Source organism: Catharus ustulatus, chromosome Z, assembly GCF_009819885.2.
Source record: "Catharus ustulatus isolate bCatUst1 chromosome Z, bCatUst1.pri.v2, whole genome shotgun sequence".
Lineage (NCBI taxonomy): Eukaryota > Metazoa > Chordata > Aves > Passeriformes > Turdidae > Catharus > Catharus ustulatus.
In genome coordinates, this window is record NC_046262.2 from 65982882 (window position 1) to 66004628 (window position 21747).

The 21747-nt window shown below is 42.3% G+C and overlaps 1 protein-coding gene across 1 annotated transcript in view; it reads right to left on the minus strand.

The window, feature by feature from the left end:
- The window catches only part of PIGG (phosphatidylinositol glycan anchor biosynthesis class G), a 92597-nt gene extending 73584 nt beyond the window's left edge, over positions 1-19013 (minus strand). The window contains exons 1-6 of the mRNA XM_033084722.2: positions 18784-19013; positions 14766-14971; positions 13575-13784; positions 11909-12097; positions 10260-10398; positions 6444-6656 (exon numbers count right to left, since the gene is read on the minus strand). Coding sequence (XP_032940613.1) covers positions 6444-6656; positions 10260-10398; positions 11909-12097; positions 13575-13784; positions 14766-14971; positions 18784-18943 — 1117 coding nt within the window. The 5' untranslated portion in view covers positions 18944-19013. The remainder of the gene's footprint in view (positions 1-6443; positions 6657-10259; positions 10399-11908; positions 12098-13574; positions 13785-14765; positions 14972-18783) is intronic.
- Positions 19014-21747: the final 2734 nt, after the last annotated feature.

Sequence of the window (21747 nt, forward strand, 5' to 3'; positions counted from 1 at the left end):
ATCTAAGGAAAACCTCATGCCTCACATTACAATTTATTAGCATGTTTCAAAAATATATGTTTTTAAATAATAAAGCCCTTAGTCAAGCTTCAAGTTTCTCATGGAAAATTTAATTTACTTGAAGATAGGTGTTTAAGTGTGAGGATTCTTTTCTACCTCAATAAAGCAAATCCCAAGTCCCATTAAATGTTGTACAACCTCTTAGTTTGAAAATGCATGTTTATATGAACAAACATGGGGGGCAGAGGGGAGGGGCGACCTGCCTTCTTTCTGCTCTTTATTTATTAACAGATATATTTAAAACACACTTTAAGATTAAAAGAAATTTTTGTGTACTGTTACAGTTTGCTCTTAATATTGGAGCAGCTGAATCCAGGGAAATCCATGGCTTCTTTATGAAACAGCTTGTAAAGGTCATAATGACTGCAATTCAACTCAACTGACATCTGACTTCATCTCAATGTGTTCTGAACGAAACTAATATTCCAGCAAAAATGAATGCATATTTTATGATTCGGCTTAAAATGGGTGAGTCTTTTCCTGCTATCACTGACTCAATCATCCTCCTCATGGTCCCAACAGCTGCTCTAACCCCTGTGCTGTAAATTACAGCACTGGACAGGAATGCCATGTTTTCTCCTTCAGTGGAGCTTACTGGTTTTGACCTCAAGAGTCGAAAATTACAGTAATATCACGAATACAAGCCGCAGTAATTAGACAAAAATTTTGGTGGAAACCCGGAAGTGCGGCTAATATTTGGGTGTGGCTAATTTATGAACAAAAATGTGATATCTGCCCTTACCTAGTATCATACCAGTCCAGTCCCGAGCCGAAACAGTTTGAAATCCATGGTTTCCCGTTGTTCCGACGATGAACCAATCAGAGAACAGCTTATTGCCTGCCTGTGGATGGCAGCGTTACTGAGGGGCGGGGGTTGTTATCGGGGTGAGTTACCTCGGCGAGTTACCTCAGCAGTTCGATAAAAGTGTGTGATATTTCTCTGTACTTTTTAAAGTGTTTTCAGTCTTGTGCGGCTGCGGGGCTGGCTGGGCTCGCAGGGAGAGGGCTGGGGGAGCCGCTCAGCCCGCAGGGAGAGGGGTAGAACGGCCACTCGGCTCGCAGGGAGAGGGCTACAGTGGCCACTCGCCCCGCGGGGCTGCGAGGGCTAAAACGGCTGCTCACCCCGCAGGGCTGCGAGGGCTACAGCGGCCACTCGCCCCGCGGGGCTGCGAGGGCTACAGCAGCCGCTCCTGTGCCAGCACGGAGATGTGGCTCCGCTCGGAGCTCAGTTGCCTGGCTGAGTGGCTGTTTAAAGGCAACGCGGATCCATTGGGAATGCTCGCAAAATGACCACACTATTGTTCCTGTCTTTTTCGGCTTGTAAATAAAGGGTGTGTCTTTTTTCACTTGGAAACAATGTTTCCGAGGTCGGCAGTAAGCCAGTAAGCCCCGGCGATCCCGCGATTGTGTTACTAAATGACGACTTTGTGAAAGTTCACGGCGAACTAAAGTGCGGCTAATATTCCGGGTGCGGCTTATTTATTGACAAAGACATCAATGTTGCCAACACACCGGATATGCGGCTTACACTCCGTGTGGCTTGTATTCGTGAATTTACTGTAATTTTTTTTTTAAAGCAGCAAGGTTTATGCTATCCTGTCAAGTATTTTCAAGTATATCTTTCACTTTAAACCAAACTTCCAGTCATAAGCATTTCTCTTGGCATTAATCTGAAATGTTATGATCTACTAGTTGTTACTACTAGCTGAGAATCTGCAGTGCAAAGCTTAAAACTGCAGCAGCAGTTTCAATATGAGTGATATCTAACTATGAAAATGTGAGTGATGTCCAACTGACTCTATCTATCTTTTGGGGCTTCTTTCCCTCAAAATACCTGGTAGCAAACTTTGTCTGTGGAATTCAGAATGTATATAACCCAAGAGCTGTCAGCACAACTCTGATGAGCATTCAGATGTTCTACAAATAAAGATCAAAAGGCTCTGAGCAGGATGAGCTAAAGATGACTGCTTAGATCTGTGTCCAGCCAGGTCTTGAATGCTCACAGGTATGAAGCCTCCACAACATCTCCAGCCAACTCACTCCAGTGTTTGACAAATCTTACCTAAAAAGGTTTCCTCTAAATTTTTTGCAGGGACCACCAATAAGACCTTCGTTCCCTCTTGTTTATATTCTCCCATCATACATTACAATAATTTCATGACTATAAGGTGCACCCTTTTGACTAAAATGTTCCCCCGAACCTGGAAGCACGCGTTATAGTCCGGTGCGCATTATATAATGTACAAAGTTGTGAAATTCGCAAACCTGGAAATGCGAGCCCGCAACAGTCCAGAGCCGAGCAGAGCCTGCCCAGCGGCGGCACTGGGGCAGCGCTGGTGCAGGGGGAAAGCTGGCGGTGGCAGCGCAGCCTGGGCAGGGGGGGAAAGCTAGCAGCATCGGGGCAGCAGCAGCACGGTGTGAGCCTGCCAGCATCAGGGCTGCACCGGTGCGGGGGAAAAGCCCGGGGGTGCACGGGGCTCCTGGAGCGGGACAGGGAGGGAGGGAGCGGGCTGCCACAGAAGTCGCAAGCCTCAGCTGCTTCAAGCCGCACCCGATCCGAGCTGCCACTAGCCCCAGCTGCTCCGAGCCGCGCCCACTCCGTGCCGCTGCTGTTCCGAGCCACACCCAATCCGAGCCGCCGCTAGCCCTGGCCTCTCCGAGTCGCACCCACTCCAAGCCGCTGCCGCTCCGAGCCACCGCGAGCCCCGGCTGCTCCAAGCCGCACCCGATCTGAGCTGCCGCTAGCCCCGGCCGTTCCAAGCCGCCGCGAGCCACACCCGCTCTGAGCCGCTGCCGCTCTGAGCTGCTCCGAGCCGCCCCGAACCGCCGCCGCCCCAAGCCCTGCCTCAGTAGCCGGCGCCAGGTGGGAGTGACGGGCCCCACGCATGGGGAGGGCGCTTGGGACTGCGTTTAAAGGCTACGCCAATCTGTGAAAAATGTTTGCAAATTGAGCACCCGCCAGTAAACTCCACGATCGCGAGATTCCGTTACTAATTAGTTACTTTGTTGCACACGGCACAGATCTTCGCAGCAAATAAAATGTGCGCCTTATAGTCCGGTGCGCCTTATATAATGTACAAAGTTGTGAAATTTACCAACTCCCGGAGGTGCGCCTTATAGTCCAGTGCACCTTATGGTCGTGAAATTACTGTACTTACTTTGATAAGGCCCCTCCTGAACAGTACTAGCATCCTCAGCCCCTCCTTGTATGACAGATGTTCCAATCCTTTCTTCATCACCTTCATGGCCAATGCACTGCACTCATTACATTATATCTGGTGAATTATGGTACTGAGAAGTCCAGCACCAGACCCAAGACTCCCGATTTCTACTCACCACAGCTGATACAAGAGGCAGGACTGACCAGCTGATGACTGCCCTCCTAATGCCACCTTGGATGCTATTACCCTTCCTTTCCCAAAGGTGCTCTGCTGCCTGATGTTCAGCTTGGTGTCCCCAGTCACCTAGTGGTGGTTCTTCCAGCTGTTTCCAGTCTGCACTGGTACATTGGCTTTATTTCTTCCCAGATGTAGGATTTGGCATTTCGTTTTGCTGAACCTTAAGAGGTCCTGTTAGTCCATTTCTCCAGCCTGTCAAGGTGCCTTTGAGTGGCAGGAGACCCACCTATCGCATCAAGCACTTCTCACACATTTCGATTGTGTCCTTCCCTTGCTGAGATGCCACTTTGTCCCACTAGTCAGGTCATTGATGAAGATGTTAACAGTTCTGGCTTGAGTCAAGCCCTGTAGGTGATCACAGTAGCCTTCAGGGGGACTTGTGCTGTTGATCACATTCACATGACCCCAGTAGCTGAGCCACTTTTCAGTCCACCTCACTGTCCAGTTATCTAGCCTAAAATGCAACAGGAGGGCTGAAGCACCACATGAGCACCATGGATGGTGAACGCAGGACTTCCTCTAGTTGTCTGAAAAGCTACAAATTCCATACAATCCAACTGTCTGCACTAGATGCTCAAACACTATTGCCGGTCTGTGCGCTAATCCTGACCCAGAAATTCTCAACTGTTACATCATCCACTCCCAGGAACAGCTACATGCCTGCCACCACTCTCTCACATAAAGACCAATTTTCCCTCCTCACATTCCCAATTTATAGTCTTAGAATTATCCAGGCTGGAAGGTTGCTTTTAAGATTATCCCATTGATTGCCAGCACTGTTAATGGAGACTTCTTTTGCTAGATCACCACTCATTATTGGTTTCCAATTACACATTAAACCACCAACTTTCCAGACATGCAGCCAGTTTCTTATTCATGACAGAGTCCATTTGTCAAACCATATCACTCTAACAACAGCAGCAGGAATGTTCAGAGAGGCCTTACCCAAGTCCTTACAGAAGGCTAAGTAGATGACACACCTTTTTTCCACTCATGCATTTACTCCATCACAGGACACTTAATTAGCCAGACACAACTAGCCCACTGCAATTGTCAGTCGTTTCCAATAACCTTTTTGTCTTCCACGTGTTTTGATAAGTCTTCCAGGGAAGATCTGTTCTGTGATCTTATCAAGCACAGAGGTGAGGCTGACTGGTTAAGTACTTCCCAGGCTCCTCCTTTTTGCCTTTTTTAAAAAGAAGGCAAACTTCTTGAACAAGAATCAGATTACTGAATATAATAACTTCTCTGCAAGGCAACTTCTTTCTAGGGCAATCCTGACAGATGTGTATGTGCCTGTAGTGGGATAGTATTTATCTTCACTTAAAAGCCATGCAAAACAAACAGCAATTTCTATATGCTCTTAAGTTACATATGTAAGTCACTGAGTTAGTGACATTGTCTTTAGTGTTTCTAAGCCTGTAGTACCCACATCAATCAAACAACACTAAACAAACAGAATGTACTGTTTCCCTGCCAGTCTTAACTGAACAGACCAAAGCATTAACCTATAGCCCTGCACATCTAGGATGCTCTAAGAAAAACAAGATCCCTCTAAGAAGTCTACAGAAACATTGCAAATAGACATAAAGACTGTTTAAAAAGCTACCATGACTTGGACCGAGACTTGCACCATACTATTGAGACTTTCTGTTATTGAAAGGAGAGAAAGGATGCTTTGCCTCCTGAAGTCTTTCCAGTAAGACAGCACCTCCAATGAGTTTGCAGTCACAAGCAAGCAGCATAAAAAATTCTCACATTTTTATCCTCAGCTATTTTAACTTTCATTTCTCAGATGAAAGCTATAAGTTGAAATTAAGCTGTTCCCAGACAAAAAATAAAATTAAAATGAAGATATAAACCAGAAGCTGGTTGCTGGTAGTCTGTTTCACCGGTGTTTGCAGAAACACTGTCAGATGGAGTTTTGTGATGGCATTTTCAGCAACACAGTCATATCCTGAAACGCCTCAACAGGGCAAGTTCCTCACTTGACACAACTGGGTTAAGTTAAGAAATCTGTGCAGAAAAAAGATGTCAGAAGAGATGGAGCATGGGTCCTGCTATAGCCATGTTGCTGCAACAAGCAAAATTTGTTCTGTTGAGATTCCTGGACAAGGTTTAATTATGATTAGAAGCTGTGATGGTGAAAGATAATTGATTCTTGACCTAGAATGATTATTTTGCTAAAATTTATGTTGCTATCCACTTTAATTATTCCAAGCTGTAAAACAACTCTGAATTCTCGTCCAGTTATTTTAATACTTCAACAGATTATAAATCAATTTACAAGCTTCACAGTCACTTAAGACAACATCTTCTAATGTCAATGGTAAAATACTCTCCTTCACCCTCTGATTCAGTTTTTTTCACAAAATTATTAAACTAACTCCATTATTAATACTGCAATGTGTATCTTGCTTCCTAATAAAATAACACATTTTGCTAGGTTTGGTTTATTTTTAATACTTGTTTTTTTAATCTTTCCTCAAATACACACATACACACATTTTTAATAAGCAGTTCTCTAGGTTCTCATTCCCAGCAAATACATAAAAATTAAATAAAAAGATAACTTACCCTAAATTATCTCCCAGCTTTACTTGAAGCATCTTTTTGTTTAAACTAGAAAATTCAGTCCATTGTGTTAACTCTCCAAATAGCTCAGAGTCAGCGCCCTATATAGGACACCTCACAAAGAGCAGTTATGAAACCACTGACAGTTAACTACACTGGAGTTTTACTTTAATCTTACTCCATCATTATTTTTGCTCTTTTGCCAACCAGAAATATTAGCAGTGATTTTAAAAAAACTGTCTTCACACAGAGTGTATCAAAATATGTTGCAGTAAAGATTGAATTCAGTAGTACTGTTCTGAATATTGATCTCAAAAGTGCAATCCCATACCATGGAATTTAAAAGTCCAAACTTTTTAAAATTGCTTTATAAACAATCTCCAATCTGTAACATTTTTTAAGCTAATTTACCTTTTTCATACGCAGGTGTATTCTCTTGGAGCAATCTGCTAAGCTGGAACCCATTCAAGTGCACAAAACGTAGCTGTTCTCTCATTGTCTTGCCTCCAACAACTGGCAATATAAGGTTCCCAACACTGTTTCTTGAAATTGGTAGGCCAAGACCTATTGCCAGTGTGCTAGCTAAATCTGTTTGCTGCACATGTTCAGGTTGCACTAGAGGAGCTAGAACGAACAAAAAAAAATAATAAAAGGTAAGAAAAAGAGAGAGGAAAAGAACTATTTCAATAACAGGCCCGTTCTATTTCTCCAGAGACAACTGGCACCTTATTAGTTTCAAAATTGTTTCATTGGTGTTAGATCAGCTATTTTAAGTGGTCTGCAGAGAGCTGACTGATCTTTTTCTGCTGCTATCCTCTGCTGCTGTAAATCCAATATTTATTAAATTCCTAGCCAGCACCACTCTTCAATGCTAACAACTACTGTAAACACAACATGAATGTTATACAAGTACAAGTAAGAAAACAGATGGTCCGGGACATCACCGTAATATTAAGTTGCAGCCTACATCCTAAAAGGGTTTCATAACTTTTACATTAGAAATAATAGAAAGCACTCCAGTAGGCTAATTTAATGTATGAACAAAGAATGAGAATCTAAAATAACACTGACAGCATTCCAGAATCTTCTCAATATAATGACAACAGCTCAAGATTCAATTAATATCAGGTTGCCAGGCAAACAGAATTAGACATCAGGTAAAGAATGTTAAGGCTCGAAATCCATGCCTACATGCAGGCAAACCTAGTGATTTTCAAAGGGTCCTGTGTAAGATTCCATTAACTTACTGCAGTTATCAGAATTAGCCTTCAGTCACACAGAAATCTACAAAAATGAATGATTTTATTAACACAAGTAACCTTCTGTTTAAGATTGTTTCACTAGCTATTTTTTTTCCTGCTGAACTAGTTAGGTAACAATGTTTTTCTACTATGCTTTTATTTTAACCTCTTTGTAACTTCAGGCATTGAGCGTTTTGACTTAAATTCAGTATAGAAAGAATTCTACATAGTCTTTATTTCTCTCAAGGCTCCTTTTAAGAGCATTAAAATTTCCCTCATTTCTCATCTAGTTTCGATTAATCCCATACTTGTACAGAATGCCATCTATAATCCGTAAAGCCTCTTTGCATGAGTGCCTGTATGTCAGCAGTTTTCAGATTTTATCTTTAAAGGCAAGTTCTTAACTGGTTAAAAAAAGCCAAACTACCAAACACATTTAGCCAATCATGGGTGACACATCTTTGTAGAAGGCTATACAAGTAATACCCTGACAGCATACTAAATGCAAAAAGCCCACAGGATTACTATTTTGAGGTCTACCAAATTAACCACAGTACATTTTGTTTACAGTAGGATCATAAGGAGCAGTCACTAGAATCCTGATTACTGTACCAATGAAAAGTAAACTGCTGGATATTTACAAAGGCATTAGAAATCACGAACTCTATCCCAAAAGACAGGTAAACAGATATATTTCACTGCATTGTAAAAACTGTTCCTTCAGTTTAAACCTCAGAGAAACTAATTCCAATGAGCAGGAGACTGCATTTACAGAATCTATACTCTTGTGGCCTGGCTGCCAACACATGCTAGTGAAATTCAAAAAATAAAAATAAAGCAAAGAGCTTTGATCCACTCTTGACTTTGTTTTGTTTACAGAACTGAGAAGAGGTCAATGACTCCTCAAGCAGTGTTTTCTATTGCAGCTCGATAACAACTTTATAAACAACAGGAAAATCTACCTTCACTCCGCTGCAGGAGCCTCCAGCAAGACAAATAAATCAAGGCTCTGCACACAGGTTTTGGAAGAAAAGAAATCAGATGGAAACGAGCAAGTGGCAGAATGAAAGGCAGAAGGAAGTATTATTTTGGAGAAAATATTCACTCCTGGTACAACCACATTGTGCTGATTCACTCAGTCAAGGAGTTTATTTAGGGACAACTCTACAAAGCAGACTAAAGATTCTCTACTACTTCATTTCTTTATTGCCTCTTGCCATTAACTATCATTATCTGGCGTTTATTTTTTATTATTAGAAAGTAGAAAAATCAGCTTCAGAAGCATGTAAACTCACATCAATGACATAAAATTAACCAGTCCATCAGTAAATACACTTATGGTCCATATTCCATCCTTCAGATTTAGCAATCAATAGTCATGTTACTAGTGCCATCAAGCTCACCCTTTCACAAGCATCAGATCAATTTCATGTGAAAAAACAATCCTATTTCTAATAGGATTATTTTCTATTCTTTTCATTTTTCTTTATGTCTCTAGTTGCCCAAGGGCTTTCTTCCTCATTCTGGTTAGCTCTTTGTGAGAAATTGTCATTCATTCCTCTATCCTAGCTGTCTCAGAGAGAAGAATGGAGGCCAAGGAAATATTCTGGCCATGAAAAACAAAATTTAAACCCACTCCAAATAGGATTTTGCATCTACACCTATTACTATTAGCCCAGAATCCTGACAACAGATCTCATTAGCTCTCAACACTCAGATAGGACAGTGCTGTAAAAGATTATCATCTCAAAAACACACAATTCTCTCAGTGCTTACAAAGCTTGATTCATGACTTCACCAAGATACAGATGTTAACTTTGGCTGAAACCAGAGTTTTGGATCACATGGAATGGGCTTTCCCACGTAGTTATGGAACAAACTAAGCATTTTTCAGTAAGAATTCTAGAATAACATAAACTGGAGTTGCCAGTGTGTGTCCTTGTCCTGATTTCAACTGGGACAAAGTTAGTTTTCTTCCTCGTATCTGGTACAGAGGCTGTGTTTTGGATTCAGAATGAGAATAATGTTGATAATACACTGATGTTTTAGCTGTTGGTAAGGAAGGCTTACTCTAAATCATTCTGCCAGTTTGATTTAGATTGATTCTCACTGCCTGTGCTCTGCCAGTGAGCATGAGAAGCTGGGGGAGAACACAGTTGGAGCAGCTGATCTAATAATCCATACCATAGAGCACCATAGCCAGTACACAAACTGGAGGGAGTTGACTGGGGACTGTGGATTGTTGCTTGAAGGTGGGCTGGACACTGATCAGAAGGTGGTGAGCAATTGCATTGTGCATTACGTGTTTCTCTGGGGTTTTATTCCTCTCCCTCTCCTAGGTTTTATTCCTCTCTCTTTCCCGTTTCCATTACAATAATAACTACTATAATCTACATATAATTATTATTGCTGCTCTTGTTACAGTTATATACAGTAGTAGCGTTCCCATCCTAATAGAGTACACTATGCATTGGTATCTACTGGAGCCTTACACACAGCCACTCACTCACACCCCCCATCCTGGTGGGGAGGAGAAAGAAAAGGTAAACCTTTTGGGTTGAGACTCGAACAGTTTAATAATTGAAACAAAATTAAATGAGACAGGGAGAAGAATAATACCCAAGAGAAACAAATGATTCCCAATAAAATTTGTCACCACCTGCTGACCAATGTCCAGTCCATCCCCGAGCAGTTTATATACCAGAGATGATGTTCTATGGTATGGAATATCCCTGTGGCCAGTTCACATCAGCTGTCCTTGCTATGCTCCTTAATGGCTCCTTTTGTATACCTGCTCAATGGCAGAGCACGGGAAACAGAAGAGTCCTTGATTCAGAGCAAACACTTAAACACCAGTGTGTTACCAACATTATTCTTACACTGAATCCAAAAAACAGTGCTGTACCAGCTACTAAGAAGAAAACTAACTCTATTCCATCTGAAACTAAGACAGTTTTTAAAAATATAATGCTTCCTTGATACTTACCACTTCTCTTTTCAAAAGCAGAGCTGATAAACAGCAGTGGTGTGTGCACTTCTCCTTCTGAAGAACCACCATGGCTGCCTGTTTCAGACATCCCATGATCCCCACAAACAACTAACAAATTGGGCAGAGAAGCTTCTTCCTGCAAATCACAGAAAAAAGATCTAAGTTGCCATACAAACACAATTCATTTAGATCATTTCACTATCTTCATCACTTCCAAACATGAATAGGTCTCATTTTTGAAACTTACTCACCCTGGGGTAGATAACAAGAGATGGCTGCAGTTAGGTGTGATTCAGCAACACTATTTTTTAGAAGTTAAAGTGCATTCATATCTAACACACTGGTCAGTATCTCAGAAAAAAAAATGCACAAAAAAAGCTTTTTTAAAAAAACCCTCTGAATTTACAGTTACAAGAAACTCTCTGGAAGATTAAATAAAGGCTATCCCACCGTGAGAAGAAAATCAGGAGTCCCAGAAGAGCATCATTAACACAGAAATATTCCCCCTCTTCATTTTTTCAGCTTCACTGCATTTTAATATACATGCTGAATTATTAATATTGTAAATATAAAAAAATATCAATCCAATATTAAAAAACAATCCTATTTCTAATAGTATTTTGTTTCCCAAGGGTTTTAGGGGTTGAAATCTGACTGATTTGGGGGTGAAATCTGACAGTCAATGAAAGCTGATTGTTAACGATTGCTGAAGAATGATGTTGAATGTTGTATGTTTCTGAAAAAAGAGAAGCAAAAACTTAAGTGAGGCCTGTCTAAGAATTTTGAGCTAACAAATGAAAGTGGCAGAAAATTAAGTCATTCAATAACAAAGTACCTTTTTATCATCTCTAGTTATTACTAGTACTTATTCTATCCAAAAAATAAAGTGCTTCTATTATGTCTGCATTCTAAAACTGAGATAAAGGTTTGAATACAATTGTCAAAAGCAAAGATATTAAAAACCAGCAGCAAAACAACCGTAACATTCACAAAACTTCCACGTACAGGATTTAACCTCTCTTTTCATGCAAAATGACTAAAAATTCTATTGAAAACTTCACGATCAGCTATGCTGAATTGCAGTAGCCAAAAATAAACAATAAAAGTTTCACGCCACCTGGAACTAGGAACCCGGCATTTCAGCATCCAGACTGCTTAGGTAACTGACAACCAGTATTTACAAATCTAAAAACAGATTCAGATGTGCTATGTTTACCATTAAAAAATGCAGATTAAAACCACCGCTTCCATTTGAATTTATCAAATATCTAAGAATTAGGTATGCCTTCATAATTCTGGACATCAGAGCTATTAGCTACACATGTCCATTACTCCTTCTGCAAAATTTCATTACTAGAAAGCACTAGTGGTTACTAGCAACCATTTTAATTCACAAGTGATGAGAGAATTTTGGCAGGCATTCCTCTCCTCTTTGCAAGCAGCAAGAAGGTGATATTTCCCACAGCTGCCCAGAAGAAGCTGTTAACAGATGTTACTAAGGTCAGTCACTAAATCCTTAAAAATGCTACAGGAAGAAGGCAAAGAACAGAACACACACTTTAGTCCATGAATAAAGAGGCTACCAGCAAGCATTTTAATGACAGTCCACAACTAACAGACACTGACCCAAAAGGAAGCTGTACTACCTTTGAAAGAAGGGAAATATGGATCTTCTTCAGTATGTTATCCATTTCACGAAGTTTTGGTCCCACTAATGGGCTGTTTGGCCCACTCACATGACCAATATGGTCCAACCCCAGGTAATGCAGTATTAGGAGATCCCAGTCTTCTCTCTTTAACACTCTATCCAAATGTCTGGTAACATTATCATCAACCTCAAAGAAAAAGAAAACAACTATAAGGAAAAAAAAATCCCTCTTGTAAAAAGTACAAAAAATTTAACCACAATACCCACGAAAATTCCATAGAAATTGATGAGGCTACAGTCACTCACAGTGTTAATAAGAAAAAAAATTATTAGTTCAATGTTAGGCAGTCAAATATATTTGTCTAACAAAATAGATTCTTCACCCCATTTAATCTTTTCTGGTAAAGACACAAGATTACATACAGACAAGGCAAATGGGTTGCCAAGCTTCCACAGAAACTTTTAAAAACTATTTCAAGAACTTTTTAGTCACTTTCACCCTTCACACTCCAGATTATCACTTCACATGTGATACATCAAGTATTACAAGAATAACAAAAAAATCTCAGTTTAGTGATGGAAAGCTCAGGGCTGCAACAAACCCTGATCTTTCAACTCCATTTCAGCTAGTGTGCAACACAAGAAGACTGTACTTGCTATGAGTAAAAGAAGTGACAACATAGTGAGAAAGAAAAACTATTTGAAAAGTGCTATTCAGGGTCTAAATCCCGTTTTCCTGCTTAGGTTGACAATACATTTTTAGTTGCATATATTCTCCACAGTTATTAAAAATCCCTACAACATTTCCCATGTGCTACTACTGTTGAGTCTGAATATAACTAGCAAAAAAACTATAAAAAGCTGTGTGTTTAACAAACTGTATAAAACAGCATAAGGACTGCATAAAGAGCTAGAGAGCCACATAACCACAGATCCAATAGAACATTTGTACTTTTTACTCCAGGCTGAAGTTTTTGCAAGTCTTATCAGTATAACCAATTAAACATGTCTTCCAATTCATGTTGGACCTTTGTAACTTCCTAAAATAATAAAATACTTCAGTCAGTAGCAGCAGGTCAATGGCTTGAGGTTTCACAAATCGTAAAGGCTCAAAAATTAAGTAAATTTGCCAATGCATTTACTCTTCCAATGTGCCCAGAGTAAGAATTTTCAGAATTTGTTTCGCTTACTTTCTATGCTCCCTACTTGACAACATAAAGAAACACTGTTCTCATTCCAATTACAAAAATGATGCTATACTATAAAAACATACCTCTAAGAGGCCACGCTAATATATTAATGGACCTCTTGCAGATTGCACTAATAATATTTGATAACAAACAAAAGGTGGATAGTAGAATTTTTAAACAAAGCAACTTGTCCACCTTCCAACCACAAGTCTGTGAAAAACCAGTATGTTAAGGAAAGTTATAGAGTGATAAATTGATGATTACTGTATCATAACAACACTTTTTACAGTATATGCATGAGGGACTGAAATGCTTAGCTTTACAGTGCCCACATCAAAAAGACATACAAATTCAATTTCTATTTAATTGGTAGGTGAGTATTTCAGAGCAAGGGTGGCTTTACTCACTCATTCTCAGAAACTGACAATGTTTGTACTCACTTTATTTAACTTGGGATCATATAAAGCCTCTCACCTCTGTAAAATCTGACACAAAAAATGATGTTGTTCCATCATATTCCACAAAGTGCTTTGGGAACAATTTGACCCAAGTATCATCTCCATAAAATATTATTCTTTTTCCAGCTGTTTTTGCCTGCCATATCAGATTGTCATCCAACAGAGCTGGAGAATTGAGGTTCACAACAACATCGATGAAACCAGGTATGCTACCTGTCATCAAAGCCTAATGAAACAAGAAAAGAGACACATTAAACAAGAAACTTCCAGTGCTCAGAAGCCAGTAGCAAGGTAAATGGCAGGAAGCAACAAGCCAGATGGCAAATTATGTTTTTGGTAAAGAAACCTAACAAAGTAAAAGAACACAAGCTGTCTTGCCACATAATCTCATCTGCCACAACACAGTGTGAGCTGATGTCAGAGATAAGAGCTTTACAGAAGGTAAAAATATTACTGTCTAAATTAATGGACAGAAAAAAGACTTGATAACTATGAAAGTTGACATTTTTTCATTTACTGGTCATTAAACCACCAAAAGACAATTTAGGTGTAAGTAAACTGACTCAACATTAACAACAACAGTACCTTCAAAACACTAAGTAAGAAACTTCTAGAAAAGGCAGTTAAGTCCACCTATAAAGAGTTATCAGACTGTCTCCCCTCACTCTCTCACTCACTTGCTAGTTGACCTACCAATGATCACTCCCTCAGCTTCTTCAATGCAGAGGTGTTACTCAGAGCTACCACTGACAAGCCTGAATGATCAAGTATTTTGATGACATCATTACAATTCATCTTTTAGCTATCTAGAACTTGGCAGAATTTATTTTTTAAGCTCTTCAGAAACATCCCTATGACAAAACAATTTTACACTAAGCTGGATTTTCTCTCAGAAGTTACGTGAACACAGAGAAATACAATAAAAATGTTCCTAGATAGAAGACAGCTAAGAGAATATTGACTTTCCATGATTACAAATAAAAAGGCTATGTCAATCATTCAAACCTGCACTAGGGCCTTATCTGGCCTCAACCTCTTGCCCATGGCAAATCAGGACTCTATGACATGCATTACTACTGCAAGGAGACATTCAGCCATAGATTGCACTAATACCACAAGCATGTCCTTTATGCCAATTCCAACCATATGAAACAACTCGTACTTCAAAAGCTTCTCCAATGAAACAACAGAAAAAAATCCCCCTTACCTTAATTCGAGGCATAGTCACAGTGGGTGGCTTGGCTTCAGCAATGAAACTGTAGGAAGTCCCTTTTTCAACAACTTGAGTAGTATATGGCATGAACTGTTTACCTTTGGATCCAAACACAAAGTCATCTCTCAAAGCATCTATCAGCACAATGACAACTTTTTTGAAAAGCGGTGGAGGAATCTTGGTCCAGTTAGAAACCATTCCTAAGCAACAAAAAGAGAGCATATAAAAGTCATCAACAACTGAAGACAAGACAGAAGTTAAAGGACTTCACCACATAAATGAGTGCTTTTAACTTCTTTATTAATTCTACACCCAGAAATGAGATGTTGCAAATAGTAAATCTGAGAAGTACAATAATTTCACGATTACAAGCCGCACCGTTTTGACTAAAATTTTGCTCCCACACCAGAAATGCGGCTTACACTCAGGAGTGGCTAATACGTGAATAATTTTCTGATATTTCCAACCCCGGAAGTGCAAACCGAGGTGCCGAGTCAAGCAACCTGCCAGTAAAACCCAGCTTTATGTGATTGTTACAAATTGGTTACTCTGTTGCACCGCAGGTGGAGCCAGGCTCAGTGCAGGCAGCGCGGGGTGGGGGGGAAGACGGGGGACTCCCCCCTGCTGGCCCCACGGCCGGGGGGGAGGCAGGGGGCTCCCGTCCTAGCCTGCCACCGCCGTGGGTGCCAGCGGGCTCCATCCCCACCTCCCACCACCGCCGCAGGTACTGGCAGGCTCCGTGCCCCTCTGCCACCGCGGCGCAGCACCGGGCCGGGGTGAGCGGGCCCAGCGGCGGCGGCAGCCGGCCCCAAGCGGCCCCGCTGAGCGGCAGCACCAAGCTGGGCCACCTGGCCCCCCGCGGCAGCCCCGAGCCCTCACGGCCCAAGCCGAGCCAGTAAACCCCGCCATCCCACGATTGTGTTACTATTTGGCAACTTTGTTGCATGCAGGTCCCCCCTGCGAACAACAGAGCGGCTTATAATTGGGTGCGGCTTATTTATGGACAAAGAACAAAATGTTTGCCAACACCCGGAGATGCAGCTTGTGGTCAGTGCGGCTTGTAATCGTGAAATCACTGTAATCTGAGGAAGATGAGTTTTCAAGTCATCCAGCACAGGAATAACACAACAACAACGCCAATACCACTTCTAGAAAGTAAAACAAGATGTGTTTTACACATGAAATTGGGAAAACTAAGGAAAGGCTTTGAAACTGAGTGTTCAAATAGCTGCTACCTTCTCTCTTTTTACTTCAGTAAAGTTGAACTAACTGTATCTGACAGACAACTTCTGTTAGAAAAAAGACATAGCATTCACCTGTGCCAATACCCAATTTTGCACATCACAACATAAACAATGCCTCTTTATGAAATTTCACCTTAAGATTACAAAGAAAGAGACAACTTCACTGAAAGTGGTATGAAATAGATTTGTGCACGTTCACTCCCTTCAAGGTAGAAGACTGTATGATAAGCTAGTTCAGTGATAGCAGCTGCAGGGCTAAAATCCAACTCCAGAATTCCCTGAACAAAGTATATAGGGGGGTACAGAAAAATGCTGCTGTGCATCAAGTAGTAGGTGGCAATGCCATAACTTCAAGCCCACCTCCTTCTCTTGCATGGACTTAATTCTGGCCACAGCAACTTCATCTTCACTGAACTTGGTCCACATGGTGACATTCAGGTCTTACAGCAGCATTTTTGCCCCAACCTCTACAGGGTTTCATTTCTCTATCAGAAAAAACCACAGAAGGGCAAAATGGGAGCAGAATGTATCCTACCCAACAGGCGTCCACCCAGACACCATTGCATTGAATCGAGTGCTCAGTACATGCTTTAAATAAATTTAGGGGTTTCTGCAAAAGTGGTTGACAATTTGGAAATGTTGCAGATAATGGTGTGTCTAACACAACAACATCAAAAACCACCTCAGAAATTGTATTTTGGGGTACATAGATAAGCATCAAACTGACATTCACAGACTAGTTACTGCTAGTGAGTTTCCCAGATCAGGAAATGGGGCAGGAGGGCACAGCAGGGAACAGAAGGAAATCTCAACAACAACAAAATACTGACTGAAAGCAATCCTAATTAAACTGATAATTTTGTTTTTCCAGGACTTGAATTATGAACTTAGCAGGCATGCTTTGGCTGTCCATGAGAAACAAGAAGGCACCACTGGATGTTCTGTTAGTTACATTTTTCCTCTTCCACTTTCTTAGTGAAAGAAAGCTTGCTGGACACCAAAAATGCTCAGATCACAAACACATACACTCCCCTCCTAACTTCTTCCTGCAGTGTGATTTATCAGAAGGTCAAACTTGAGAAGTTCAAATTAATTTAGAGTCATTTACAAGGCATGTGAAAATATTTACTGTAAGACAGCTAAAGCAACACATTGTCCAAGCCTTGCCATGCAACATGCTTATTTATCTCGGCCAAGGTTACTTAGAAAACAGTTACTTTCAATGAACCTGAATTTCTGTGAAGAAAACAACAGTTTCTCTAACAAGAATTTATTACAATAATGTGCTGCAAGAATTCAGTATCACAGCCTTCTCACAGCCAAGACAGCATGTGCTCAGGGGCAGTCAGAAATCACAAAGTGAGACATTCAGGAGCTACAGAAGCACTGGAGAAAGATTCTTTTTGGAATAGGTCTCAAGTTGAAACAGGTTGAAACCCTCCATGGTTTTAGTAGGCAATACCCTGCCTTTAGACCTCATCATCCAAACATCACTCTGCACACATACTGTAACCAAGAACTACAAAAAGTAAGTATTCTTCTACTGTCACTCCATTTTTGCCTACTACACTTAGGCTTAGACATGCCAAAATTTAAACTGCTTGTAGTGTGCGGCACACACTTCCACTCTTCAACACAAACCAGTCCTTTCAAAACCAAATTGTCCAACATCTCCTTCCCACCAAAACAGTCTCCTTCTACATTAATCTCCTGCTCATAATCACATGTGAATCCAATATTTCATTCACAGCAGCCTGATCAAGTACCTGTGACAGTAACCTGCCTTTCAGCAGAAACCACTCAGTCTATTACCAGATTAAATTCTTTCAGTGTTCCTGCTTAACCAATACCAGCACATCACACTCTAAATCACACAACTTTCTGTTCTCTCCACTGTGTCTCACAATTTAAGTAAACCTATCCCCACAGGCATAACATTAAACACTTCAGAATTATTAACAGTAAATATCAAGCACCTAAAGACCTAGTTTGGCAGTTACAGTCCTGCTCCACAAAGTTAACCATAAGTAGGTGTCCCGATCAAGAGTTTTGTATGAGCAAAATACTACTCAATCCACCTGAAGTTTTATCCCCTAAGGTCCAAACTGGTGAAAAACAGTCCCTCAAGTACACAGTCCTCTTCACTTTACTTTAATACAATTTGTTACATATAAGATAACTACATTATTAGCACATCCTCTACTGACTCCTTAAAAAGATTATCGAAAATTTTAGGTTCACAAATTCAGCTCTGGAACAGAGCAGGACCTGTAAAGACAGAATTTCAGATTTCTGACAGATTTCACAAAAACGGTGTTGTGCATATTGCAACGTGCATTACTACAGCTGCTTTGTCACTACTGAGGGGTTAAAAGTCTCACTGAGGGGGCATTAAGACACTCATACACCACAGAAACATCACAGAGTCTTGGGCACAACACAGCCAGCGAATGATCAGGAAACGTGTGAAGCGATTTAGCCAAGGCGGCATCATTTAAGGCTAACAACTTGGCATTGAACAGGATTGGGTATCGCGGCTCCATCAGTCAGGGAAAGGGAAACAAAACGACAAGAAAACCTATCCTTCAAAAAAATGACAGCTGACACTTGAGGCTTTTCGACTGCGAGCAGATACTCCTGCCTATGTGCCATAACTACCAGTTAAGTTCTAAACTGTTCCGGAAACTCGTCTGGAAACACGAGGGCGCTACAGAAAGATGTTCCGCGACACCGAGCGACGGGGCGCGCCGGGCAGCCGCTCGCCTTACCTGTGCCGGGCGGGGCCGGCTCGGCGGGAGGGTCCGTGCGGGCCTCTCTGCGGGGCACGGACCTGACCGGCACCGGGAAGAAGCCGCGGAGGAACAACGCGACGCCCAAGGCCTGCACGAGGAGGCAGGAAGAGGCGAACACCCCCGAGCGCAGCTTCATTCTGGCTCGCCACCAGCGACGGCAGCACCAACCCGGCCCGGCCGGCGCTACGCCGGCTCTGCGGGGCGGCACCTGCTGCGCCCCTCCCCTCCCGCCTGGCCCCGCCTCCGGCCCGCCGCCCGCCAACCAGCGGCCACCGCGCGCTTCCGCCAAGCCTCGCTATTGGCCAGCAGCCCCGCAGCCCCTCCGCGAGCGCGAACCGGACCGGAAGTACAGCCCCCGCGTCCCGCCCCCTCATCCCGCCTCCTGACCCTCCCCCGCGCCCGCCTCCTGATCCTCCCCCGGCCCCCTCATCCCTCCTCCGGGCCTGCCTCCGGCCCCCGCATCCCGCCTCCGGACCCGCCTCCGGTCTCCGCATCTCACCTGCCAGATCCGCGTCCCGTCTGCGCATCCCACGTCCCATTGCTCATCCCGTCTCTGTATCCCAGCCCCCTCTTGCCACTCCCGCATCCCGGCCCCGCGTCCCACACCTGGGACCCCCCAGCCCATGTTCCAAGCCCTCATCCCACCCCGCGTCCCGACGGGACGGAAGGGAAAGGAGGTCTGATGGATTGTTGGAGCAGAGTGCTTGGCAGGTGAGGAAGGAGTGCGGGACACGCTGTTGCAGGTGTTTGGCAAGCAGAATCTTTTCCACGGAAACACACACCTCTTAATAAAACTAAAGTGATATCTTTTGGTCTCTCCGCTGGCATGGAAATGGACTGTGGCAGGCAGATCATGGCAGAGGAATGATGACAAGTTTTAAAACTTGTATTTTCTGAGAAAGGAAACCGAAAACACTTTGCAAAGTGCAGAATTTATACTGGTCCCGCTACGTGCATTGAAATAAGAAGAGCCTCAAAATGTCAAGAAAACGGCTCCTCATTTCTACCCAGGCAGTTTTTGTATGGCCCGCCACTGTGCTGGAAAGATGTGGCACGTTTCTGCAGTGTGCACCGGCCCTTGGCTTTACCTGCGAGTGGCACCTTTTCCCTGGCCCCCAAGCACAGCGCCCTGCCAGCTGCACTCCCACGTACCGCAGGACGTGTTCGGCTCTGCTCGGTCAGGACAAAGCTGCACTGCCACAGTGTGCTGCTGGCAGGGCACCAGTTTGAGCCAGCACCCACAGCTGTGTGCCTGTGCTCCTCTGTGACCCTGCAGCAGCCCTGTGAGCAGGCCCCTGAGTGTTTTTCCCGTTGGGTCTTTTCCCTCAGCACAAAGCATGATCTGTTCTGGGTGAACACGCGAATGTGAACAGGCTGAATGCGTGGTGTGCTGTGCTTTGAAAAATGTTTTCTTGCTGCAGTTGGTCAATTTGTGGTTTTGCTGCCAGTTTCACTGTTAATTCTGTTAATTAATTAATTCCAGCTGTTAATTCTGGGCTTTGTAACATCTGCCATGAGGCAAAGTTGCTGTGATGGGAGAAGCGTGTGTAAGGGGGTTCAGGATAAATGCTTGGTATTTGGCTTTTCCTAGCGTCTCCAAATATAGAGAGAAAAATTAAGGAGCCTGAGTCCTGTAGATTCATGCTCTTCATGTTTGAGCATCCCTGAGCATTATGCTACCTGTAGGTTAACTACTTAGGTTCTCTAAGTGTTTTTTCTGGCCACTTTTACCACTTCATGCTTCTACTGAGAATACTGCTAATATTTTCATTTCTTAAGATTATCCAAAACCATTTTTTAGAAGAAATTGCATTTTTGCGGACGCCATTCACTTGTTTCTTTACAGGAGCATGAATCTGAAGGTACATTCCAGTTAGTATTCAGTAATTAACTTCAGTTGATTATGAGCGGTGCAATGAAATTCAGAAAAAACATGCAAGGAATGTTGCTTTAATCAGTAGGAAATGGCAAAAGGCAGCATGGGCATTGTATTCAACTTTAGAATTACTTTAGGCAATGTGCCTTAAAGTTACATTATTTGTATGGCCAAGAAAAGCTGTATTTGCTGCTTTCTATGGGTGTGTTTCCTTCTCTTTAAACCTTGAACTAGTGAGACTCTCCAACCAGAAACCAGGAAAGGTTGCCTAACAAATATAAAGCCACCTATTGTTGGCAATATTTATGCATCACAAAACAGCATCTAAGAAATTACTGTCTTCTTTTTATTTCATGTGTAAAGTTTACTTTCCCTTTCAGTAAGTGGAAATTCCCCAAATTGCATCTTTCTCCCATCATTCAAACCTTCAAATTCACACATAAGATCAGAATTTCTGTGTTCAGGAAAAAGGATTTCTCCACAGACATAAAAACAGTATCTAGCATGTGATTCACACTCCCTGGGACTTCTCACTGGGTATTTACTGAGCACCATCACCATTTGGCAAGTTCTTGCAGGAACACACTTTCAAGTCCATTACTGTGGCACTACAGGGTTCAAATAGAGGAAGAATCCTGAGCATTGTACAAGACTTTAAATCTCACTGTCTATGAGTCTACAAGCATGTTACAACATAATATATTGACAATCACTGCTGTGCACTGCTGTGGCCATTTTACAAGCTCCTGGGTATAACCTCCTCTGTTGTGCGTAACACATTTATGCCCTGAGAGCTGGTGATTTCATGAGCATTCAGAGGAAGTGTTTGTATGCTTCCCAGTTTGTAAGCACACAATCAGTGTTGCATGTACCAATTTACGTCAAGGGGTACTGGCTGGCTTAAATTGCCTGTGAAAGGTTAAGGGTTCATGTCAGAGTGTCAGGAAAGGTGCAATGTAGTGCAGTTCACATGATTCAGAAGGCTTTTTTCTTTTTCATCAGAGCCAGCAACCATTTTAGAGCACAGTACAACCCATCCCTGTGGGAGATGAATTTGCATCTTT